General features: G+C 41.6%; 1 protein-coding gene across 1 annotated transcript in view; it reads left to right on the top strand.

Moving 5' to 3' along the window:
- The window catches only part of LOC133130198 (mineralocorticoid receptor-like), a 70,673-nt gene that overhangs the window by 21,240 nt on the left and 26,727 nt on the right, over positions 1-22,706 (top strand). The window contains exon 3 of the mRNA XM_061244575.1: positions 18,144-18,280. Coding sequence (XP_061100559.1) covers positions 18,144-18,280 — 137 coding nt within the window. The remainder of the gene's footprint in view (positions 1-18,143; positions 18,281-22,706) is intronic.

A 22,706-nucleotide genomic window follows, 5' to 3' on the forward strand; every position in this document is an offset into this window, starting at 1 on the left:
GAACACAACTGATCTTGTAATGTGAAAGAAGTGGAAGCAGATTTCTCTAGGGGGAGAAGACAGTGTTTACAGGTGCCCAGAAAAGGTTAATTAAATTGCTTGGTAAGAGAGAGCATCTCTTCTCTGAGCTTGTTGCCAGGCAGAGGAAAACCTTCTTAATAGTAGCATTGGATATCTTAACATCTCAGGTATGAGCTGAATGAAAATACATCACTTGCTAAAAAGATAAATTATATTTGGTTATTTTAAACCAGTGGTGTTTAGTTTTGTTTTTGCAGATACAGCACAACACAGCCTCTATAGGGTGATTTTTCGCATTTGAAAACACCAAATTATCAAGGGAGCATAGAACTTGCTTTTACTTGTTACCCAACTTGAGGAGACTGTGCATTTTGAGGCAATATTTTTTTTCATTTTGAATTATATATTGAAACAACAAACTGGCAGCCATGTAAAAATATGAATTTGGTAATTGCCAAAACAGGCATTGCATTTGTACAGTGTATAAAAGAATAAGCGTATAAGTATATTTTCCATTATGATTTTACATATACTGCACCTTCTGGCACTGGACCTGAATACTAAATATGACATTCGGGACCAGCTGACAGATGATTAATATACATAACTGATAAAAGGCAGGTAGTAATAACAAACTATATGTAAAGCCAACACTGCGTCTCTGCAAAGGGCCAGCTTTTTAACTGATTGAGAACTCTTATCAGCAGGTTTTCCTCCCAGAATAACTGGGGTTTCCTCTTTACTTACATGACCTACATAAGATATTATACAGGAAAAAGATACTGAGCTCCACACTCAGCATGCCTTGCATTTCAATGAAAGGCTACCATCAGATAAATGTTGCTCGGTGCTATTTCAGTTTCATTGGCTGTGCCGTTAAATCAGTGGTCCAATTTAACAATTTTTGTGGTTTTCTCTTTCTGTCCTTGAAACAAATTTAATCAAAACATTAGAGGCTCAGACAGCACAGTCTCCCTGGCTTTATCAAAAGCCCAGAAATGCTGGTGCAGAATTTTTATTCATATGCACATATTTCAGGAGAAGCTGTTACAGGAAAAGCGCAACTCTATTCCTTCTTCCAGTGTCTTTTATTTTATTCAATTTAAGTGTTGTATAATACTTCACCATAGCCTTGATTGACTAGTTTTCACTTGACAGTATATTCACTGGAAAAATAAAGCTCTGGAAAATGAATGTGAACTTCTGACATATCGGGAAAATCTCTTAAGCATATGTACTCTTTCTGGTCAAACTTTTCATCAGTTTACATGAGGTTCAAGAGGAGTTCAAGAGAACCGTACTCTTTATACAGTTGTTCCAGCTTAATTCCTTTTAATCCAGATATGTACAGGTACAGCCTGTTCAATATTTGTAAGTTAATGTACTGAAGTGGCCAAAATTCATTTGTCATTGAAACTAACAAAACAAATCATCAACAACAAAAGATAGCATGAATCATTTTGTTGAGTTATTAAGTGAGTGTGAAAACATAATTCTGTTAAAAGCCTGTCTTTGTCCCAGGTAATGTACAATGCATGCAACATTGCAGGCGCTCAAAATATTGAAACTAATAAATTACATTCAAATGAAATGAGGGACCAAAATACATTTAATGTGCAAGCCATTTGAAACAGCTAAAAACAATCCCCGGCACAATTACTGGACTGGAAAACAAGCAGTCATTAAGAAAAAAATAATGTGTGCAATTTCAGAAGATAAGATGAGATAAGAGAAAGAAAATGGAAGGCACTAAATGAGGTATGAGCAGCAGAACAAAACAGGCAGATGAGGAAATAATTATTGTTATAAATCAAGTCCTATGATGTTTCTACCTGTGTAGTATGTGCTAGTTTTAATTCCAATATTTTTTCCAATATACTGTAAGTGAAACCAGCTGCTAATTGGAAATGTCTGACTTAGCTGTCAGCAGTTAGTTCCTTTCTTAAGGTCACACTCTGTTGGAAAGTCTCTGAATTGATACAGTAGTGGAATTAAAGCAATTTTGCAGGTCTATTAAATCAATATTAAGATTAAGATAGCTGTGGAAGAAATGAGCAGAATGAGGACAGTTGGACAGAGATCAGATAACATGAGTTGTTATTGCTTGCTTGCAGTATATGTTGACTGTGAGAATTCAGAGTGATTTTTAAATCACAGCCATTGACTTGGTCAGGGGACTGCTTGGACTGTCTTACAGTTAGCACAGCACAACAGAGAAGAACACAGGGTTTATTGACCAGCTCAGGGGCTATAGCTAGGGGCTGGGACTGTAAGATCTGATCTGGTGGAGGAGACACAGAGAGAAGAGAAACCAGAAGAGGAAGTCAGAATGAAGTCATTTTCTCTTCTCACTCAGCCCAGTCTTGTGAACTACTTAATTCCGCATAACCGTGTATACAGCCAATGGAGACAGTACATAGTGCCAAAGTCTTATTTGCGTGTAAGTCCAGGGTGTTGACTTTTATGCCATCGTTGCGGCGGTGTGGATTCCTAATGTGTCAGGTCTACGATGACGCTATATGGCGCATCCACACATGGTACTTCTTAACCAGCTCCTACCTGCTCCTCATTCCCAGTCAGTTTCTCTCATGGAGAACTACACCCAGCATTGATTATGAAGAGAGAAACTGCACCCAGCTCCATTTCACTCAGCTCCTGAAACGACTGTTTATGATAACCACAAATTACTGTTTACTTATCAGAATCCAACCAAAATCAACTTCTGGCAATAGTTCTTGGGCAGATGTGTTGGCTGGAAATCTCTCGGAAACCAGTCGGACAAATTATATTCTCTTTAATTCACAATATTAATAAAGAAAGCTGAAGTTCCATTTATATTTTAATATTGAAATGTGCCTCTCTGATATACAGTATGTGGGCAGTTAATAGAAGTGCTACAGTAGAGGGTGTTATGCTAAGCTCTGTTCAGTGTTGACGATAGCTCCTTTGTGTCGTAGGGGTTTGGATGCCTCCCACAGTGTCTTCAGTATTGTTGTATTCCATAATTATGTCTGTAATTTCCAGTGATGAAGCTGGGCATTAGCAATGGAGTGCTCAACGTGAAGCTTCAACAATGAGGTGAGACACAAAAGAATTAAATTGAATCCATAAGTGGGTATTCTTTCAGACAAATGAAAGATTTTTTCTTTTGTTAACAATTTACTGTAGCATCATAGCATACAGTGTTTAAAATCTCACTAGCAGCTGGAACTACTGGCAAAAAATTAATAAATAAATAAATACATGGAAAAAATCTAAACCCTAACCCCTGTCCCTAGATTTTAACGAAGTGGTTTTCGAATAACTCCGTTTTGATATTTCTCTTTTCTCCTAGTACCACATGCACTCTCAGTAAAAAGGCATGAAAAAGTGCCTACAAAGGGGCAAACACTTGTCACTGTGGTGGTGCCCGATAGGTACATAAAACTACCCCGAGCCGGCAGTGCATAATTCATCTGTACCTTTTTTGCTTGAAAAAGGTACTTACTAGTACCCAAATAGGACGTTATTGAACTTTCATAGTGCATTTGGGAAATGTGTTCCTTACAGAAAAAAATGAACCTCCATTATATTTCCTGTATTTCTGCGATTTACAGTTATAGTCAATGTAATGCATGGATTTTTTGAGCACTTACTAACCTGTAAAGGCGGCCATTCTGGCTCGAAGAGAGATATTACCGAAATGAAGACAGAATGCAATGAGATCAGCTTGAGAAGTGGTCATAGTCATGTGTTCATGTGTGTGCAGTCGCCTCTGCTCTGATACTCTGTGAATCGCAGTGACCATGGTGAGCTGGAAGTACAGAGGAATCAGCAGGACCTCTGTGTGAACAGAAGGTGTGATTTATTCACAGATGAGAATGTGTGTGTGTGCTTGCTTGTACATGTGTGTCTATTTGAGAGTGCATGAGAGATTGTGTGCGTGTATGATTATGTGTGCATTTGTATCTTTGTGTATATGCCTCCCGCGGTATGTGTGTATGTACAGTATGTGTGTGTTTACGTGTGCATGAATGTGTGCATGTGTGTGTGCGCATGAAGTGTTTTATATTAGTGTGTGTTCATGTGAATTTGTGTGCATCTATATGTGCATGTATGTCTGTGTGACTGCGGCTAGCAGACGAATGCCTGTAACAAGTCAGAACGAAGTGTTGAGTTTTGTAAGCCTTTGATTTATCCCCTGAACTGGACTTCAGTTTTAGTTCTGTTATTTGTTTTTCCCCATTGCATGCATTAATATAAGCCATTTGCTGACTGAATTGACCACAAGCATTCAAAAGCAGGGTATACAAACAAAATCAGACCAGATTTAGAGATTATATCTCAGTGGTTTGTCTTTTGGGGTATTTATTTTAGAGCTGTGCCCCAGGGAAATGTTTTTAACTAATAAATACTTACCCAGCTGTAGCTCGTACCCAGTCCTAATTGGCCATGCCGTCATGCAGTGAGGGAGGGATTTAGTCAGCAGTGTGGTTCAACTAATTCAGTAGGGTATAGTATGGGTCTTTTATTACACCACTCAGAATCTGTGCCAACACAATAAAGCGTGCAAAAAGGGAAGGGGTCTGAATACTTTCTGAAAGGTCTTCCTCCGACTCAACTCTATGTGAGCTGAGCTGTAGCCTGCAGTGTGAAAATAAGCAGAATGGTGACATTGTGTGTTTCGGAGGAGAACCACAGCTGTCGTCACTCTCCTGAATTGGCAGTTGGGTTCACACATGAACTCGGCTGCAGGCAGTCTGCCATTCCATATTTTGGTGGTAATTCAATATGCTCAGCCCAATGGTGCACGGCAAAAAAATAAATAAATAAATTATATATATATATATATATATATATATATATACTGTCATTTTTTTTTACATTTACAACTAATTTGCAATTGCTTAAATTAGCTATTTAATTGAGGCAAAACAACATGTGTTGAACAGGTTCTTTGTTTTGTTCTTTTTGCTTTAATTAAGTACATTCTTTTAATCAGAATATCCTTTGACTATGTGATGTGTATGATGTGACAGCTTCTGTAAGATTTTAATTAGCCAGTTAGAAAAACCACACTAACATGAACAGGCGCTAATGAGTGAAAGTGAGTTTTCTTATATTGATTTATTTAAATGATTTAAATTCACAACAAATGCTTTTAATTATTTGCCTAAAAGAATACATACAGATTGAAATCGAAAAGTATATTTTGAAGTATATTTGTATCCTGCTGTTAACAGATTTGTTTATCAAAAGTATAAGTATACACTCACCGATCACTTTATTGGGAACAGTTTTACTTACTACTTACAGTTTACCCCTACTCATTCATGCGATTATCTAATCAGCCAATTGTGTGGCAGCAGTGCAATGCATACAGTCATGTAGATACGGGTCAGGAGCTTCAGTTAATGTTCACATCAACCATCAGAATGGGGAAAAAATTTGATCTCAGTGACTTTGACCATGATTGTTGGTGGCAGACAGGCTGGTTTGAGTATCTCAGAAACGTTCACACACAACTAGTCTCTAGAGTTTGCAAAGAATTGTGCAAAAAACACATCATAACACATCATAACTCTAAGTGGATAGGCTACAGCAGTAGAAGTTTAAAAAAGAAGTCTAATAAGTACCTAATAAAGTGCTCGGAGAGTGTATATACTAAGTTATATGCTTTTATATAAATTAGATATGTATATAGTTTGTAGCTTATACTGTATGATTCAGCTGTTCTGCTTTACCTAGGTGGCTCTGACCTTTTGTGTCGCCTTGCTAAATCCTTGTGGTGGTGCGACTGAGCTTGTGTTACTAGCTTCTGTCCTTTAAAGAGTTGAGCACGCTCACTTTACAATCTGAAAAGAAGAAAGAAATTCATAAAGACTGAGATTTCACTGCAGAGATGTGTGTCCACAGAAACGTTGTGAGCCTCGTCATCACGCACACATTGGATTGTTGCCATGCTGTTGAGTAGCAGTGTGGAAGTACTGAGGGAGATTAAGTGACAGTTGGTTGGCCCTCGATGGGCAGCAGGGTGATATTTCATCCTCTGCATGGAGCCTGTTAAACAAACTCTTGAGAGCAAAGCTAACCAGTGTGTGTGTGGGGGGGAAGGAGGGTTGGCGAGGGGTTATCCATGTCTACAACCTTCTCGCCTGGATTCAACCACCAGCCGGCTTCTTGCTGCCAAATGTTCTCGGGGGCCTTAGCTTATGGTTGCAGTTTCAGTCTTATGTGATGATAAACACTTCTGGCAGTTATCCCAAAATAAAGTGTTGATATTCACCCCTCTCTCTTCATTGCATTTTTTTTTTCCGCAGTAGTCTTTTATTTACATTTGTTCAGCTAAATTGCAAGTTCCTTTTCCAGTTTAAAATGGCAGGTTAGAGGTTATAACATTTTGGAAAATATTTGAAGTGCTGCAGCAAATTAATAATAATAATAATAATACTAATAATAACCAGGGTAGTCTAAGAAGAATTATCTCTGGCAATTGATCTGAGTAGTTGATATGTGAAGTTTTCCACTGTCCTATCCTGCTTTTGGGAATGTTTGTGTAAATGGGATTTAAGCCTCATGTTACTTCCTGTTTTGCTACTGTTGGACACAAGAAAGTTGAGGACCTCATGCCCCTTGCATTTCTTTGACCATAGATTACGGCAGCTGAGCAGCTTCTCTCTAGACTTCCATCCATGGCTTACATACGTGCGCTACGCTAAACTGCGGCGGCACGTATATCCTCACATCCTGTTTATATGGTTACTTACGGGACTCTTACAGCCAAACCCATCTGCCTCGTGGGGCACTTCAGGAGAATGTCCCTGCGTGAACCCAATTGTTTATTGTTCTGTAGAGTAAACATCCAGGCTCGATGGCCCTATCAGGGAGCTAAAGCGGACACTGAAGCTGTGCGACTTCACTGCACATTTATTGCATGTTTCAGTGGATATTTTTTGATATTTTAATAAAGAAAATGTCCACCTGCAGGGGTTCTCTCAGACCCTGACTGACCCTGATAAAGGCAGTGGGTGTGAAGGGCAGAGTATGTGGGGAGAGAAGGAGAGAGAGAGCAATCCTTTGAAGGTAATCTCACGCTCGAAGGGTTTATCAGTCCTGTTTGCCCCAGTCGCTGTTAGACTGGTGTGGAGGTCGCCACCAAATCCAGGCCAGCCTGCCCCTGCCCTACAGAACTGCCCCTTCAACAAGGGGCTTCAACCACCGGGGAGAACAGGTTCACAAGTTCACTCCATGCCACTGTGTTTGAGTGACGCTGATTTACCTAGACAGCTCAGATATTGGACTGCTTTCTAAGTATATGGCAAATGTCGCTTATCCAGAATAAACCATTTTAGCATGTGGACAATTAACTCAGTGGTTTGGGGAAATGGTGCCAGCGGCAACTCTGTCCAGCTTTCCTCATAGAGTTGCTCTTTCACATTGTTATCACAGAACCGGGGTTATTAGGAAGGAAATTACGATGAACTTGTGTGCCTGGTATTTTACGCCCCCTCTGTGCATTTAACCTCTGTCAACTATGTGACAAAACGGTCCTCTTCCTCTGCCTGGAAATAAATCCAATGTCCAACTGTTTAATTTCCCAACAATTGAAATAAACCCGATGCCCACTATTTACTCTCCAACAAATGTGTCCAGGTGCCAGCTGGCCCTGGGTCTGGCTCGGAGTACTCTCTGTTTCCTGATCTGACTCGTTCCAGGAAGGTGATGACTAAACACGGTGGACGTTCACTAACTGATCGGCCCAAGCCTTTGCACAGTAAACACAAATATTGTCAGCCGGCCAGATGGAACTGCTCGGGGTCAGATTCCGGAAGGGTACTTTAGAAAGTGACATAACCATAGTTTTGGTATTTCTTCAAGTGTATAATATAGAAAGCAATACACTCATGGCAGGTGTAAGCAAGCTCTGAAATGTGTCTTTGCACTCTGCAGCATGGCCTTTTATACATTTTTAAATCAAATATTTTTGGCAGAGGAAAGTTATTTACAGGCTACTATAAGGACATACAAATACATTTTTTGATGAGGAGAACAGGCCATTCAGCCCATGTTGGCTCATCGGCTTGATTACTGCATGGAAATGAACTGGCCCTATGTCAAGGCTGGTCTTCAACATCCAAAGGGTTTTCGCTTCTATTATATAACCTGGCACGCTATTCCACAAAAATGTTTCCTAATATCAGGGCTAAATTTACGTCTATTTTCCCCCTATGTTCCCTTTTTGTGTTGACAGAACCACCTACGTTTTGTTTATGATGTGAATCATGAACTCTTGAAAAGCACAAAAAATGTTGGTGCCTTAGCTGGATATGAACTATGCCTGTTTGAACATGAGATTCCTGCAACACCTGACCAATGTATTAAAATAATATCTATAGCGCCATTCAAATATTAACACATGGATTTCTGCTACAGAATGCGACTTGCGTGAATTCTCCCCTTGGCAGGGAACCTTGTTCTTTATCTCAGCTAACTGTGTCTTGTTGAAAGCAGTGTCAGATGGCTGTGGATAGATCCCCACAGCATCCCTACTCCTCATATATAACAACCTCTCTCACCTCAGAATGCTTCCTTCCTTGGACAGCAGGTATCCACCTAAGACACGGCAATCCATTTCTGCCCTCTGTAGGGGACATTCAATTTCAATTTTAATTGTATGTCACTTTTTAGAGAAAAAAAAGATGCTTTACAGAGTAGCATAAAGGCACCTGAACCCCCCAAAATAGCAAGCGCAGTGGGGAAAAAGCCTGAAACAGTGCTGAGAAAAAACTCCCCAATTGGAAGAAATCTCAGGAGGAACCCGACTATAGAAGGGGAGCTCATCCTTATCTGGCCGGCAGGTGTAATGGTAAATGAATAAAACAGAAATATAGTCGCTGGTCTAAAGGAGAAGAAGAACCATATATTCTACTTTGCTCCAACCTACAGTGTTTGACTGGTTCTGTAATGGGCACTGTGACATTAGTTTCTCCTATACCTGTTCAGGGTGCTTTTTACATGTGAAACACGGAATCAATCAAAGACCATTATCATCATCAGAAAGACTTTAAAAGCACAAACTAGCCCAAACCGTCAGTATGCAAGCATACAGTAAATATCATCTCAATAGAGGGACTGGTTTTGGTTTTGTGAAGTAATCAGTGCTGTACTGCTCTTTAAAGAGGAGAGAGGACGGCACATCACCCCTAAAGTTATTTTTTCCCCACTTTACTCAGACATGGCTATACTGTAGATACAGATGAAATCACAGTGCAAAAAGCACCATGGAAGGGAATCAAACCCCTACCTGGTCAGGGGAATTCATATAAAGTATGAGCTATAAGAGTCTACTCACTTTCCTACACAGTCTTCAGTGCTGCCCTTCTCCTATATCATGCATTATTCCTTCATAAGTGATATTTTTGTAGTATGAATACAGCACACTGAGCTCTGAGGTGCTGCCAGGTGCTGCGCTCTGCTGCATTGCACAGATATGGTACATGCAGATTTATCTAGCTGAGTGTGTACTCTCAATTATAAATTAGTCTTGGATGTACGATTCTATTGTTCGCACTGTGGATATTACTGTACACACTGTAGATACGCTATGGCTTTCAGGGGGTCCCGTTTCCCTGGCTAGGATATGAAAGCTGCTGATGTCCTTTCTGTATCCTTCTGAGAGAACCCTACCTGTGGCCTCATGGGGCGGGCAGGCACCTGCAGTGAAGCGCCTGTAATCTAAATCTCTCCGAAAGGCGTGTGATTTATTGTTTACTCAGGCACTTTTGTAGACGACCCCTAATGAGGGGCACCTTCATTATTGGAGCTGGAGGACGCTGGTCCTGAAGGGACTTGTGTGGCAGGGATATGAGTGGGTGTCGGCATAATGTTTACGCTAACTCAGTACCACTATATAACCTGGCCTGAAGGGCATTAAAATGGAAAATATCTGCACTGGCTGTTAGTATACAGTATATTATAGAAACACAGAAACTGCTCCAGCTAGGTTTTGAAACAGCTGGTTGCTGGTTGACCAGTTCAGACAGCTCTCAGCTCGACATGGTTTAGCTGGTTGTCCAGTCCAGAGCTACAACCAGCTTGACATGGTTTGAAACAGTTGACAAGACAAGCTACAGTACCTGCACTAGCTGTTTGACCAGCTCATACCCAGGTAGACCAGCTTCATGACCAGCTTGGTCATGCTGGTTGACCAGCTCTTACCCAGCTATACCAGCTTCATGACCAGCTTGGTCATCCTGGTTGACCAGCTCATACCCAGCTAGACCAGCTTTATGACCAGCTTGGCCAGCTCCATTTTCTAGCTGGTCAAGCTGGCATAGCTGAAGGTAATCTTCACGTGTGTTCTTTTTAATTTGCGTTTAACTCAGTTTCTTGTCTTCCTATGCCCTGAATCAGTGATGGTTATTGTTTTGGCCCTGCCGTTATGCCCAGCCCACTTGAAAAAGAGCCGTAAAATGTAATGAAACTGCTGGCAGCTTGCTTCAGTGGTGCAGGCACCTGCATTTTTTGGTGGTTTAACCTAATCCTTTTCTCAGCTGGTTCGTTCATGTGAACATTGTTTATATTTAGCAATTTCAGCAGCCCGGATGACGGTTATGTCAGAAAAGTTGTTTTCTCACACCTGCGTTGCTGCTAGTAGCGTGGATTGCTTTTACTACTTTTTCCTGACATGCAAGCGGTACAGCTGTTCTGCACACAGTATGTTCAGTTAAAAGGCCCATGAAGAAGGATTGGTTTATTATAAAACTGGCAAATGACAACTGGTGCTGATCTGTGTGGGAGTTGTTTTGCTGTTGCTGTTGCTGCAGCTTTCTCTCGATTCTGAGTCGGTCGCAGGCTTCCTCTGTTGTCAGAATCACACAGGTCCTCAGTTGATCTACAGTATTGATCGTCCTGGAGGACCATTCGCCCCCGCTCGACTGTCTTTTCGGCAAACTATTTTTGCTCAATTGGAGCTGCCTGCGTTGTGAGGTCTTCATGCCTTGGTTCCGTATGGTGAGGCCTGTGGTCTCCTTTCCGCCCTGAGCTTTCCCACATCTCCACAGAGTTCAGGCAGCCCTTCCTCTGACCCCTGGCATCGGCCCATTTTCTCAATGTTTGTTCACCGCTGTGAACCAGATCGACTTAATGAGGCTGGGAACCGAACTGGGCCAAAAAAAGCAACCCTTCTTCTCTATGTTCAGTAACCACAAACCTGCTCCTCTATGGCTCAGTAACCACAAACCTGCTTTTCTATGTACAGTAACCACAAACTTCCTCCTCTCCATTCAGTAACCACAAACCTGCTCCGCAATGACTCAGTAACCACAAACCTGCTTCTCTATGTTCAGTAACCACAAACCTGCTCCGCAATGACTCAGTAACCACAAACCTCTACATTCAGTAACCACAAACCTGGTCCTCTGTGTTCAGTAACCACAAACCTGGTCCTCTATGGTTAGTGAGCACAAACATGATCCTCTATGTTCAGTAACCACAGCCCTGGTTCCCTGTGTTCAGGAACTGTAATCATGGTCCTATATATGAATTAACCCTAACCCTGGTCTTATATGTTCAGCAACCACAGTGCTGGTCCTCTTACCATGATCCTTTAAAACCATGACCCAATGCTTAGAAACCCCACAATCCTATTTTTGTATGGTCATTACTGTAACATTGGTTCTATTAAAGAACTTTGGAAGGCTGACCTCAGCCTCATAGCAGTTTTTTGTTTTATTTCTTTTTTGTGAGCAGTGGTGGTGGGCGGGGCCACTGTATTCCAACTTTTCCACCAATGAATCACCATCTCCCCCCACTGTACGGACTACAGTATGTGCTGATACAGCATGGCTCAGACAGCTGTGAAGCAGAAAATCTGAACAATGTGGAAAATGCTCCCACTGCAACATCTAATATAGACCAAGAGCTAAATACGAGCCATGTGCTACACTGAGTCTGAACATCTGTCCCGCAGCAAAGACACGTGTTTGGTGCGGCCCCTCGCCTGTTTTATACACCAGCAGTCAGAGAGGATGACTCACCTGAAAGGAATTGCTTGATCATCCAAAGCTAGATCATCACAGCCATGGATGATGTCAGTCATCGATTTCATCCCACCTAGCGCGATTCATGCAAGCTACAGCTGTCAGCCAGCTGGTTAAGGTTCCATAGATAAAGAAAATTAGTTCTAGGATTTCTTTAACGCGCCCTGGAGTTTCATTTTAAATGCCAACATGAATGTGAGCATTAAGCGGCTTGCAGTACCCAAACAGTAATATACATTCAATGAGTACTTTATTAGGTATTTGTTCAACTTATTCTTCTGCTGCTGTAGCCTATCCACGTTTGACATGTTCTGTGTTCATACCACTGTTTTAACGTGTAGTTATTTGAGTTACTGTCATGTTCCTGTTAGCTTCGACCAGTCTGGCCCTTCTTCTCTGACCTCTCTCATTAACAACGCATTTCTGCCTGCAGAAGTGCTGCTCACTGCATGTTTTTCTGTTTTTCACTTCATTCTCTGCAAACTGTAGAGACTGTTGTGCGTAAAATCCCAAGAGATCAACCATTTCTGAGATACTCAAACCACCAACAATCATTCCCTGGTCAAAGTCACTTAGATCACATTTCTTCTCCATTCTCACATTTGGTCTAAAAAACAGCTGAACCTCTTGACCACGTCTGCATGCCTTCATGCATTTAGTTGCTGCCACATGATTGGCTGATTAAATATTTGCATCAACAACAGACCTGGTGTACAGGTCTACCTAATAAAGTGCTCACTGAGTGACATTGATCATTTAATGACTGTTTTTGTTATTTGTTGTGTTCACAACAATGTCTGTGTTTTAGACAAAATGGGGAACAAAGCTTTTGAAATGAAATTGTTTTGAATTGTGTTTACAACGGTTCAGAACATCGATCAGATAAAGTCCATACCCTGAAGTGTTGCCAGCGGGTGACTGCGATGGCCAATTCAACATGCACAGTTCCCTTCTCCAACCTTTTATTGGTGCTGCAGATTTTAATCTGTGACCACTGACAAGTTGTTCTTTTCACCTGCACGGAGCAGGTACACAAACCGTGGTATAATATCGGAATAATATCTTGACTAAAGTTTGCAGAAATCAATAATTCAGATTTGTCTGTGAGCTGCTTTTCGCTCTTGACTTGGTGCAACGCCACAGTGTTTTGAAGCGTTGCAGATCTCATTCCGCTGTGTTTGAGCATGACTCCCTGCGAGTAGAAAGCGTGTAAAGTGGAGCTCCTGCCCAGAGCGTCGTGTGAGAGAAAACGCCCCTTTGATGGCGCTGTGATCCACACGCCCTCGGGTCCTCCGGTCTGGAACCACAGCCGCACGTGCAAATGCGAGGAGGCTGGGAGTGGGAAGGAGAGCCGGGATTGATTTCACAAGTAGACTGCTAGCTGCGCGGGCTGGTTTAAGGATTTGAGATGCGTACAGTGTGTCCGTAGGCTGCCAGTTGGCAGTGTCAGTTATTCCACTTTACTGTATCCAGGACATTGCGGTTCCTTAATCCTTTGAATGAATGAGACTTGCACTCTAGCAGTGACAAGTTCATCGATTGGTCCTTAATTATCTAATTGGTCATGTGCCTCTGACTGTTTACTGCCGATTAATCCAATTAGAGTCCTTATCATGATGTCATGGGGACAAGGGCTGACGTACAGATGAAATGTTTTCCTGGTCACATGTTCAGGGAAAACTCTGTATCCTTCAAACAGCCCTACAAACAGCACAGTGTATTTCTATTTGGAATAAGAACAAACTGCCTTTAAGATCACTACGAAAACAGCCTCCAAGGGAAAATAATGTAACTTTTTATTCATAATGGTGAAATGAAAATGGTTAGGACATTGATCAAACCATACGAGCGTCTTTATAGTGCAATAACTGGGGGAGTAGAGGTCCGACTTCACTGTGTAAGAGGAGGCAGTTCTTAGAATTGGGCCCATAGATATGAAGCTTCTTAGAGCACGGGTGCTGTGCGGATCGTATTGTGGCTACAGCGGGCCTTGAACCAGCAGCCTTCCAGGTCCCCATCATGTACCTTCACCACTAGGCTACTGGCCGACCCACTAAGCTCTTAAAGATTGTCTGATCTGTCCAATCAAGTTTCTAGTCGATCGTGAGGCCCACACACCATTCACTTATACATTCACATTGTACCTACCGGCAATTTAGAGTCCAAATTAGCCTACAGCATATTTCTGGACTGTGGAGTACCTAGCAGTGGCAACATGCAGTCTCCCCACAGAAAGGCCCTTGATTGGGATTCACCACACCGCCATGCTGCCCTGTACAGTACAGGCACATACACTTACTGAGCACTTTATGCGGTATTTATTAAACTTATATTTTAGACTTATTAGTCTACTGCTACTGTTGCCTATCCACCTAGAGGTTTGACACGTTGTGTGTTCAGAGATGCTCTTCTCCAAACTCTAGAGACTGTTTTGCATGAAAATCTCCGGAGATCAGTTTCTGAAATACTCAAACCACCCTTTCTGGCACCAACAATCATTCCATGGTCAAAGTCACTTAAATCACATCCCTATTCTGACATTTGGTCTGAAAAACAGCTGAACCTCTTGACCATATCTGCATGCTTGTATGTATTTAGTTGCTGCCACATGATTGATGTACTGATTAAATATTGCATTAACAAGCTGGTGTACAGGTCTATCTAATAAAGTGCTCACTGAGCATATTACCTAATTATTGTTATAAATATTAATCTTATATTCAGCTGGAACTGTTTCCTATAGTAACTGAGGCACAGCTTTCACAATCAGCATTGCTGTTGATGGGTCCTTGGGAGTACTTGACGTGTATTTTCTTACATTCATCCCTTGAATGTCTCTTTACCGGCCTTTGTAAAGCAAGCTGGTCGTCAGAAATGTATGTGAGTATCTGAAATATCTTTCATTGCACCAAAATCTGCATTGGCCTATTTAAAACACAGTAAAAGTTAAATAATAGAAGTAATCCATGCCTTGGATTAGGTCCCTTAAAGTCCTAAAGGTTCCTTTAAGAGATAGTGCCCTTATTCTCTCTGCTCCTAGTGGACAGATATGATGATAATTGTAAAGGCAAGTAGACAAGACAATATTTTGTCACCTCATTGAAATGAGCAGCCACATTCATAACTCCAGCTCTCAAGTTTATTGCCATCCTCTGTGTGGATTTGTAAAATGGAAAAGTCACCTTGTGGAGATCGAGCGTTTGAAGGAGTGGGGGCCGCACTCAAGCAGGGTGCAATATAAAATCGATACGACCCCAGGTGGCATGAACAATGGCGAAGAGGAGCATGCGGAGAGGCACCGGTGTCGGTAACACGGCGGTGTTATCGGTCCAAGGTCTCTGCCCAACAACAGGCCGAGTCGGTGTACTTGTTGTGCGCAACCAACGGGGCTGCATCTGGGCCCCTGCCGGCTAGTACATCTAAACTGCTGTTTGCGCACATTACGTGAGAATGTGCCTTTGAGAGGAGACAGCCTGTTTAGAAAGGGACAGAGACAGAATCCTAAACAGATCATCAGCCTGTGGTATTGACTGGACGGCTTGTGCTCTAATGAGACAAACTGAGTATCTCCAATGACCCTAAAGGAGGGAAACGGAGGGGGAGAAGCCAGCCGAATGTAGCTGTTTTAATAACTCCATTCTCAGCCTCAACAAACCTGCAGAGTTCATCTGCAGATTAAAAGGTTTCATTATTAATGCTGAATACCAAGTAAGGCGAGTAAATTATAGCGATGGTATGTTTATTTTTTCTGAAAAAAACCAAAATGGAAATACAATATAACTTCTTGATTTCACTACTGTATTTAAATAAACCTACTGCATCAACAATGGTAGCTTGTTGTTAATAATAACTTAAATGTTAAAGCTCCTACCGCCTTGGCAATTCAGTAAATAAGGGCACATGTGCATTCAAGCCATGCGTCACTGCAAACCCTCAGAGACTCTCACCTACCATGTGAGATTATTCTAGCTGTCTGCAGAGTACTCTGTCTTCCAAATGCTGTACCTACCATGGTCATTTGATGTGGATTCAGTCAGAGCTGACTGGGAGTTGGAAAGTTGAGGGGTCAGAAAAGAAAAGTGAGTATTTCTTCCGCCCATGAACTCAGAAATCTGATTTCAGTAATTAGTTCTACTTCCTGGGCCTGGCTGAAGTATTGTGCTAAATAGCAAACCCAAGTGATTGGAACAAAATAGTGGAGAAGACTTTCTGCATCTGAATTTTCCAACTCTGTGCCAAATGTGACTTGGTAATGGGGAACACGGCGTATGTGAAAAGTACAGTACAAGAGTTAATTTAGGAAAAACTAAATGAATTCCTGGCTTGGTTCAATTTACCTTTCTCACAGTCAAAGAACACCTTACTCAGACACCTTTTTATGCTTTACCCAGACTACACTGTAAAAAAATCTTGTTTCAATATAAAAAAGTTTGTGACTGCATTAGAATTTTAAGTTCAGTGAACTTGATATGACACTTGCCCAAGGTGTAATTAGTGTAGACTAATTCCTTTACACTGATTAGTCTTCTCAAGTTCTTACAGTATAGGCCAGCATAGGTGATGTAGAGTTTCATTAATTTATTCATATAATGGAACTAATACTTCAGCATTTATATCTTTTGGGGAGGTCACTGTGCATCATCATAAAGGTTATGCTTGTGCGCACTCTGCTGAAAACATGTCAGATTTGGCTACTTTCTGCTGATTCAGAGAAACTATCTAGAGCGTGAGGCCCATTTCCTGGTGTCTGTGTTTCGACTAGAGGGCGTGTCTCACAAAAGGATATCTCCCTCCCTCTTGCATTCTCTCCCACACTCTGTAAAAGTGATGAAAGCCTTTTTTATTTTCGCATTAAATCATTGGTGGAAACATAGGGTAAAACCAATGAGATGGTCCTGGGTCACAGGGTGAGGTTTGGTTCGACCTCCAATTCCCATGCATAATCGAGGAGCCATCCCTGAGACAAATGGCTGGGGAACGGGGTGCTGAATGGGGACGGGGCCCCATAGTGTGGGGGCCCCAGGTATCACCGACAGAGATGCCTGCCGTAAAGGAACACACGACACACGTTACCTGTACACTCCTCTGTTCTCAGCTCTCTGTAGGAATCAGCCTCCACAGTGCAGAATGCTTCCCTGACCGCTGCAGTAACAATGATTCACTGTGATCACTATCAGTCTGGGCCGCTCAGTGTACATCCAGCTCTCAGGCTGCGTTATCTTTACTGCTGCGCTGTCTGTCGAACTGCTCTGCATCTCCCATACTGCGCACGTATTTCACACTGCGAGAGAGTGTAATCTCACTCTTTATACACTGTCTCCCATACAATCACACACTGTTTGTAATTTATCTATATGCTGTCTCTCATCCACTAGATACTGTTATCTCAGTGTGTAATCTCTCTTTCTACACTGTCATACTCTACAATCTCTCATACTGTTATCTCAGTGTGTAATCTCTCTCTTTCTACACTGTCATACTCTACAATCTCTCATACTGTTATCTCAGTGTAATCTCTCTCTTTCTACACTGTGTCATACTCTACAATCTCATACTGTTATCTCAGTGTAATCTCTCTCTTTCTACACTGCGTCATACTCTACAATCTCTCATACTGTTATCTCAGTGTAATCTCTCTCTTTCTACACTGGCTCATACTCTACAATCTCTCATACTGAGTGTATAATCTGTATTGTATGTGTGATCCTATGCACACTATAATCTCTTAATTCTCTGTTATCACTTAGTTTGATATTTTAGGCATTGTGCTGCTTCTCACTTTGTACTACATCTCACACACTGCGTTATCTCTGATTGTGACATTGTAATTTGCAGATATCAATTTTCTTCTATTGGATCAGCATGGATAGTCTGTAAAATGTTTACCTATTTTCACAGACATGTGAGATCATTGCTAAACGTAGTTTTTTCTAAGCATGCCGCTGCAGTGTTCCTACTACAAACAAACTTGTGGCACAAATCTCCTTAATTCATATCAGGACACACTAAGAGAAATGTTGCTCTTATAGTCATTGTTTTGTCCTTCCTTGGGTGGCATAACATGTTAGAAAGTGTAACTTCTGTCCCTGCTTTGTGTTTCAGCACGACCCTAAGGCACACGTCCATTGGCTCCTCATCGGCCAAAGTGTGCTTGGTTTGTGGGGACGAGGCGTCGGGATGTCACTACGGGGTCGTGACCTGTGGCAGCTGTAAGGTCTTCTTCAAAAGAGCTGTGGAAGGTATGTGCAGTATCCATGGGGTTTTCTTCATTGCCAATTATCACACCTGTCATTCTCTCTATGCCAAAGGTTCATGAATATATCTATCTATGCATAGCCTGAAACAGTAGTTCTGAGCAGGGTGTGTAATGTGAAAAAAGGTGTGTCTGTTGCCGAGAGATCTGAAGCTTTGTATTTGGGTGCAGTATATGCACTCAGTGAGCACTTTATTAGGTAGACCTGTACACCAGCTTATTAATGCAAATATTTAATCGGCCAATCGCGCGGCAGCAACTAAATGCGTAAAGGCATACAGACATGGCCAAGAGGTTCAGCTGTTGTTTAAACCAAATGTAAGAATTGGGAGGAAAAGTGACTTTGACCATGGAATGATTGTTGGTGCCAGACAGGGTGGTTTGAGTATCTCTGCTGATCTCCTGGGATTTTACGCACAACAGTCTCTAGAGTTTGCAGATAATGGTGCTAAAGACAAAAAACATCCAGTGAGCAGCAGTTCTGCGGGCAAAAACGTGTTGCTAATGAGAGAGGTCAGAGGAGAAGGGCCAGACTGGTCGAAGCTGACAGGAACGTGACGGTAACTCAAATAACTACACGTTAAAACAGTGGTAAGAACACAGAACATGTAAAACCTCTAAGTGGATAGGCTAGCAGAAGTCTTAATAAGTCTAATAAATACCTAATACAGTGCTCAATGAGTGTATATTAGAGGCCCCAGGTTGAAAGGTATATTGGACAGATGCAGTAGCCAAAATGGGTGCCTGTGAAACCTCACGCTGAGATTAGCCATTTTTTATTGATAAGTGAACATTAAGAACAAATATTGATTGAACCCAGGCGATAGTCTTCTAGGCCATTGGGCAAGTGCCTTCAATCGCTGAGCCAATCAGAGAAGCAGAGATTGCAACATGAGGGAAGTTTGAGCTTCTGTTTGAAATAAATGCGATGATAAAAAAGGCACAAGCAGCTGTCACCTTTCATTATGCCAAAATGACTGGACTCAAATCTGGGGTATATACATTTATGCTTGCACAGAACAGGAACAGATGGACTAACTTGTGTTTTAAATTTTACTGTTATTTTATAAATTCAACTATATTTTAAATTGTTCTCTCAAACTGCTTCCAGCTATATTTGAAAAGCACCGGTGCAACTTTTTCTTGCCTACTGTTAGAGCCAGTTGGTAGTAGGGACAAAGTTTTAAACTTTCCTTTAAACTTTCCTTTTTCTTTAAACTGATCTACATTTTCCTTTGCCCTGGTTTGGGAAGATCAGAGCCTTCTGTAATGTTTATTTTGCTCTCCCAGAACTGACTATTTCAGGAAAGGACCATCAGTTCTGCAGGCCTTGTCCAAGCTGACTCATCTTGCACTGTTAAAACTTGTAATTTCCCTCTGGCCAGTATGTGGCCACTGCAGAGACAGTTACCTTAAACCCCCAGCAGGTCGGCGCTGTGCAGCAGGCCTGCTCTTATCTCTGCTGAATAGAGAGAAGAGAGAGAGAGTGGGAGATATTGAACAGCCATTATTTTGTCATTGAGCCAAACTGTGTATCAAACACCCAAAAGGGAAAAAATACAATATTAATTAAACCTACAGGGTTAAGGGGGCCATGCAGTCCAGGGTCACCATGGAAACTTGATCGGACCGTGTTAAAAGAGTGGCTGTAAGCACTGATAGCAAGTTTTATGTCAATTGACTAAAGATTGGGTGTAACTAAGATATGAGCTTGCATCCTGTTCAGGTCGTTTGCCTTTGATTTGGCTATAATGGATGAATGTTTGGTATGGTGGCCTGTAGCGTATTGGTTAAGGTACATGACTGGGACCTGCAAGGTTGGTGGTTAGATCCCTGGTGTAGCCACAATAAGATCTGCACAGCTGTTGGGCCCTTAACCCTGCATTGCTCCAGGGGAGGATTGTCTCCGGCTTAGTCTAATCAACTGTACGTCGCTTGGGATAAGAGCGTCTGCCAAATTCCATTAATGTAATGTAATGTTTTTGAAAATCAAAAATACATCTGAGAGGTTTTGTGAAAATTGGTCTGAAGATGATCTGTGCAATATGGTAGTCCATTATGGCAGCCACATCAATTTAGTTGAGATAACAGGTTGTCATGTCTCAGCTTTGGGATTTACCAAAGTATCAGCATTCCTTCCACATCTGCAGAAAGGAGTCCTGAGTCCATATGCCAAGTTTTGTAGGAACACATCAAAGCGTCTGTATGCACCCAAAAAAGAAAGAAAGATTGTGCTCAACAATAATATTTTTTCTAAAAAGATGTCACAACTATTAACACCCCCGTTTGTTGTATTTTGTGCTATTTTGTGCATCCTCCTTTCAAGATAACTCTACTGAGTCATCTTCTATCATGTTTTATGTGATTTGTCAGCATCTCATGTGGGGAGAAGGGGCTCTTTGACAATTCCTCCAGAAACTTTAGTTGGTGCTTGTGGACTGTCCTCTTCAATTTAAACCACAAAATCACAAAACCACAAAAATTGTGAGGTTAGTTAGTCATTTCTTGGTGGATTTTGTGGTGTACTTGGAATCACTGTATTGCTGAAATATGCATTTGTGGCCAAGTTTGAGCTTCCTGGCAGGGGGAGCCAGGGTTTTGGCCAAAATGTCTTGGCACTTGCTGGAGTTCATGATTCCATTGACCTTATCCACTAGACCACTAGAACCCATAACGTCAAAGATCCACCACCATATTTCACCTTAGGTATGAAGTCCTTTTCAGAATACTGTATGTGATCGTCTTCTGATGCCAAACCCACCACTGGTGTGTGTGGCCAAAACCTTAATGGTCTCCTCTGACCATAACACCCGGTTCCAATTGAAGTTCCTATGCCGTTTAGCAAACTCCAGATGCTTATTTTTGTTGATTCAATAGAGGCTTTTTTCTGGCAACCATTGTAAAAAGCCTACTGGCATCCCATCTGATGGTAGATGTGGAGACTTTTTGTCTCCCAGATGCAACAAATCTGTGTAGATCCTTTTCTGTTAAAACAAGTATTTTTCTCTGAGCAATTGCATTACTGTAAAATAATCTAATTTTTCAAGCTTTTTTAGCATGAGCTCATTGCTCATGCTTGCGCTATTTATTTATTCTGTAGAATTTCCTTTGCTTATCTTTAACCATGATGTGAATACTTTTGGATTGTACTGTATGTACTGTACATTGTACAGTATACACTGTGTGTGAGTGAGAGAGAGAGAGAGAGAGAGAGATAGAGAGAGAAAATGAGAGAGGATGAAAAGGTAAAAAGAAAGAGGGAGAGATAGAGAGGTTTTGGTTTTAAAACAATGACTCAGCACTAAGGGGCATTGCTTGACAGTCTGCTTCCCCCTCTCTTTCTCTATGGTAAAAAACTCTTCATCCTATGATATATGAGAGGAGACTGCAGGACACAGCCAAGGATACAGGTGGGAATTAAAACAGCCATTGCTTAATTTCTGTTGGCGTTGTCCTCTCAGGGGAAAGAGCTATTTCTGTGCCCTCCAAAGCAGGAAGGCCTGGGAATATACTGACTCAGACAAATCACAAAGAAAAAAAAAAAAACACTCTTTTAACTCTTAACTTTGCATTCTTCCTGATTTACCCATGCATGCACACTGACTTTTGCAATGACAGTCTGGGGGTTCTGAGTGTATATGTAACAAATTATAGGGAAGGAGAAATAGGCATGTTTGTCATAATTGTGTTTAACTGCGCCTGCTATACGTCAGTTCCTCTATTATGGTAGTATTGCCCTTCTTGTATGACCAACAGAATGTTCAGGAGATATTTCTCAATCTGTGCCCCTACTGGACATCTTTGAACTTCTTCTGATACTAGATATGGATACTAGATACTGACCTTGCATTAGGTTTGCCTTGGGTGTAAACTAGGGCAAGTAGTATTAAAAAATGGTTGACATTACATGTGGAGTACCACAGGGATCCATTTTGGGGTCTCTTTTTCCTGTTTATAACCCCCCTGGCAGTATAATTTAGTAGCTATATCATTTCAGTGTTACCTAATTACCACAGTGCCATCAGTACATTTCAACTGTGCAACTGTATGCATATTTAAAAGAATGTAACATCTGCAAAATGTTTTACTTATTAGATCAAAAAGAAAAGTTTGTGACCTAGGCTCCTCAGCATTGAATGTTAAACCAGAGGGGAGGAACATGTAGTTAATCTACATGTTCGGCTTGTAGCGTAGTGGTTAAGGTAAATGACTGGGAGCCGCAAGGTCAGTGGTTCTAATCCCGGTGTAGCCACAATAAGATCCGCACAGCCATTGGGCCCTTGAGCAAGGCCATTAACCCTGCATTGCTCCAGGGGAGGATTGTCTCCTGCTTAGTCTAATCAACTGTACATTGCTCTGGATAAGAGCGTCTGCCAAATGCCAGTAATGTAATGTCATGTAATCTTAGAGTC

This window comes from Conger conger, chromosome 6, assembly GCF_963514075.1.
Source record: "Conger conger chromosome 6, fConCon1.1, whole genome shotgun sequence".
In the NCBI taxonomy this organism is placed as follows: domain Eukaryota; kingdom Metazoa; phylum Chordata; class Actinopteri; order Anguilliformes; family Congridae; genus Conger; species Conger conger.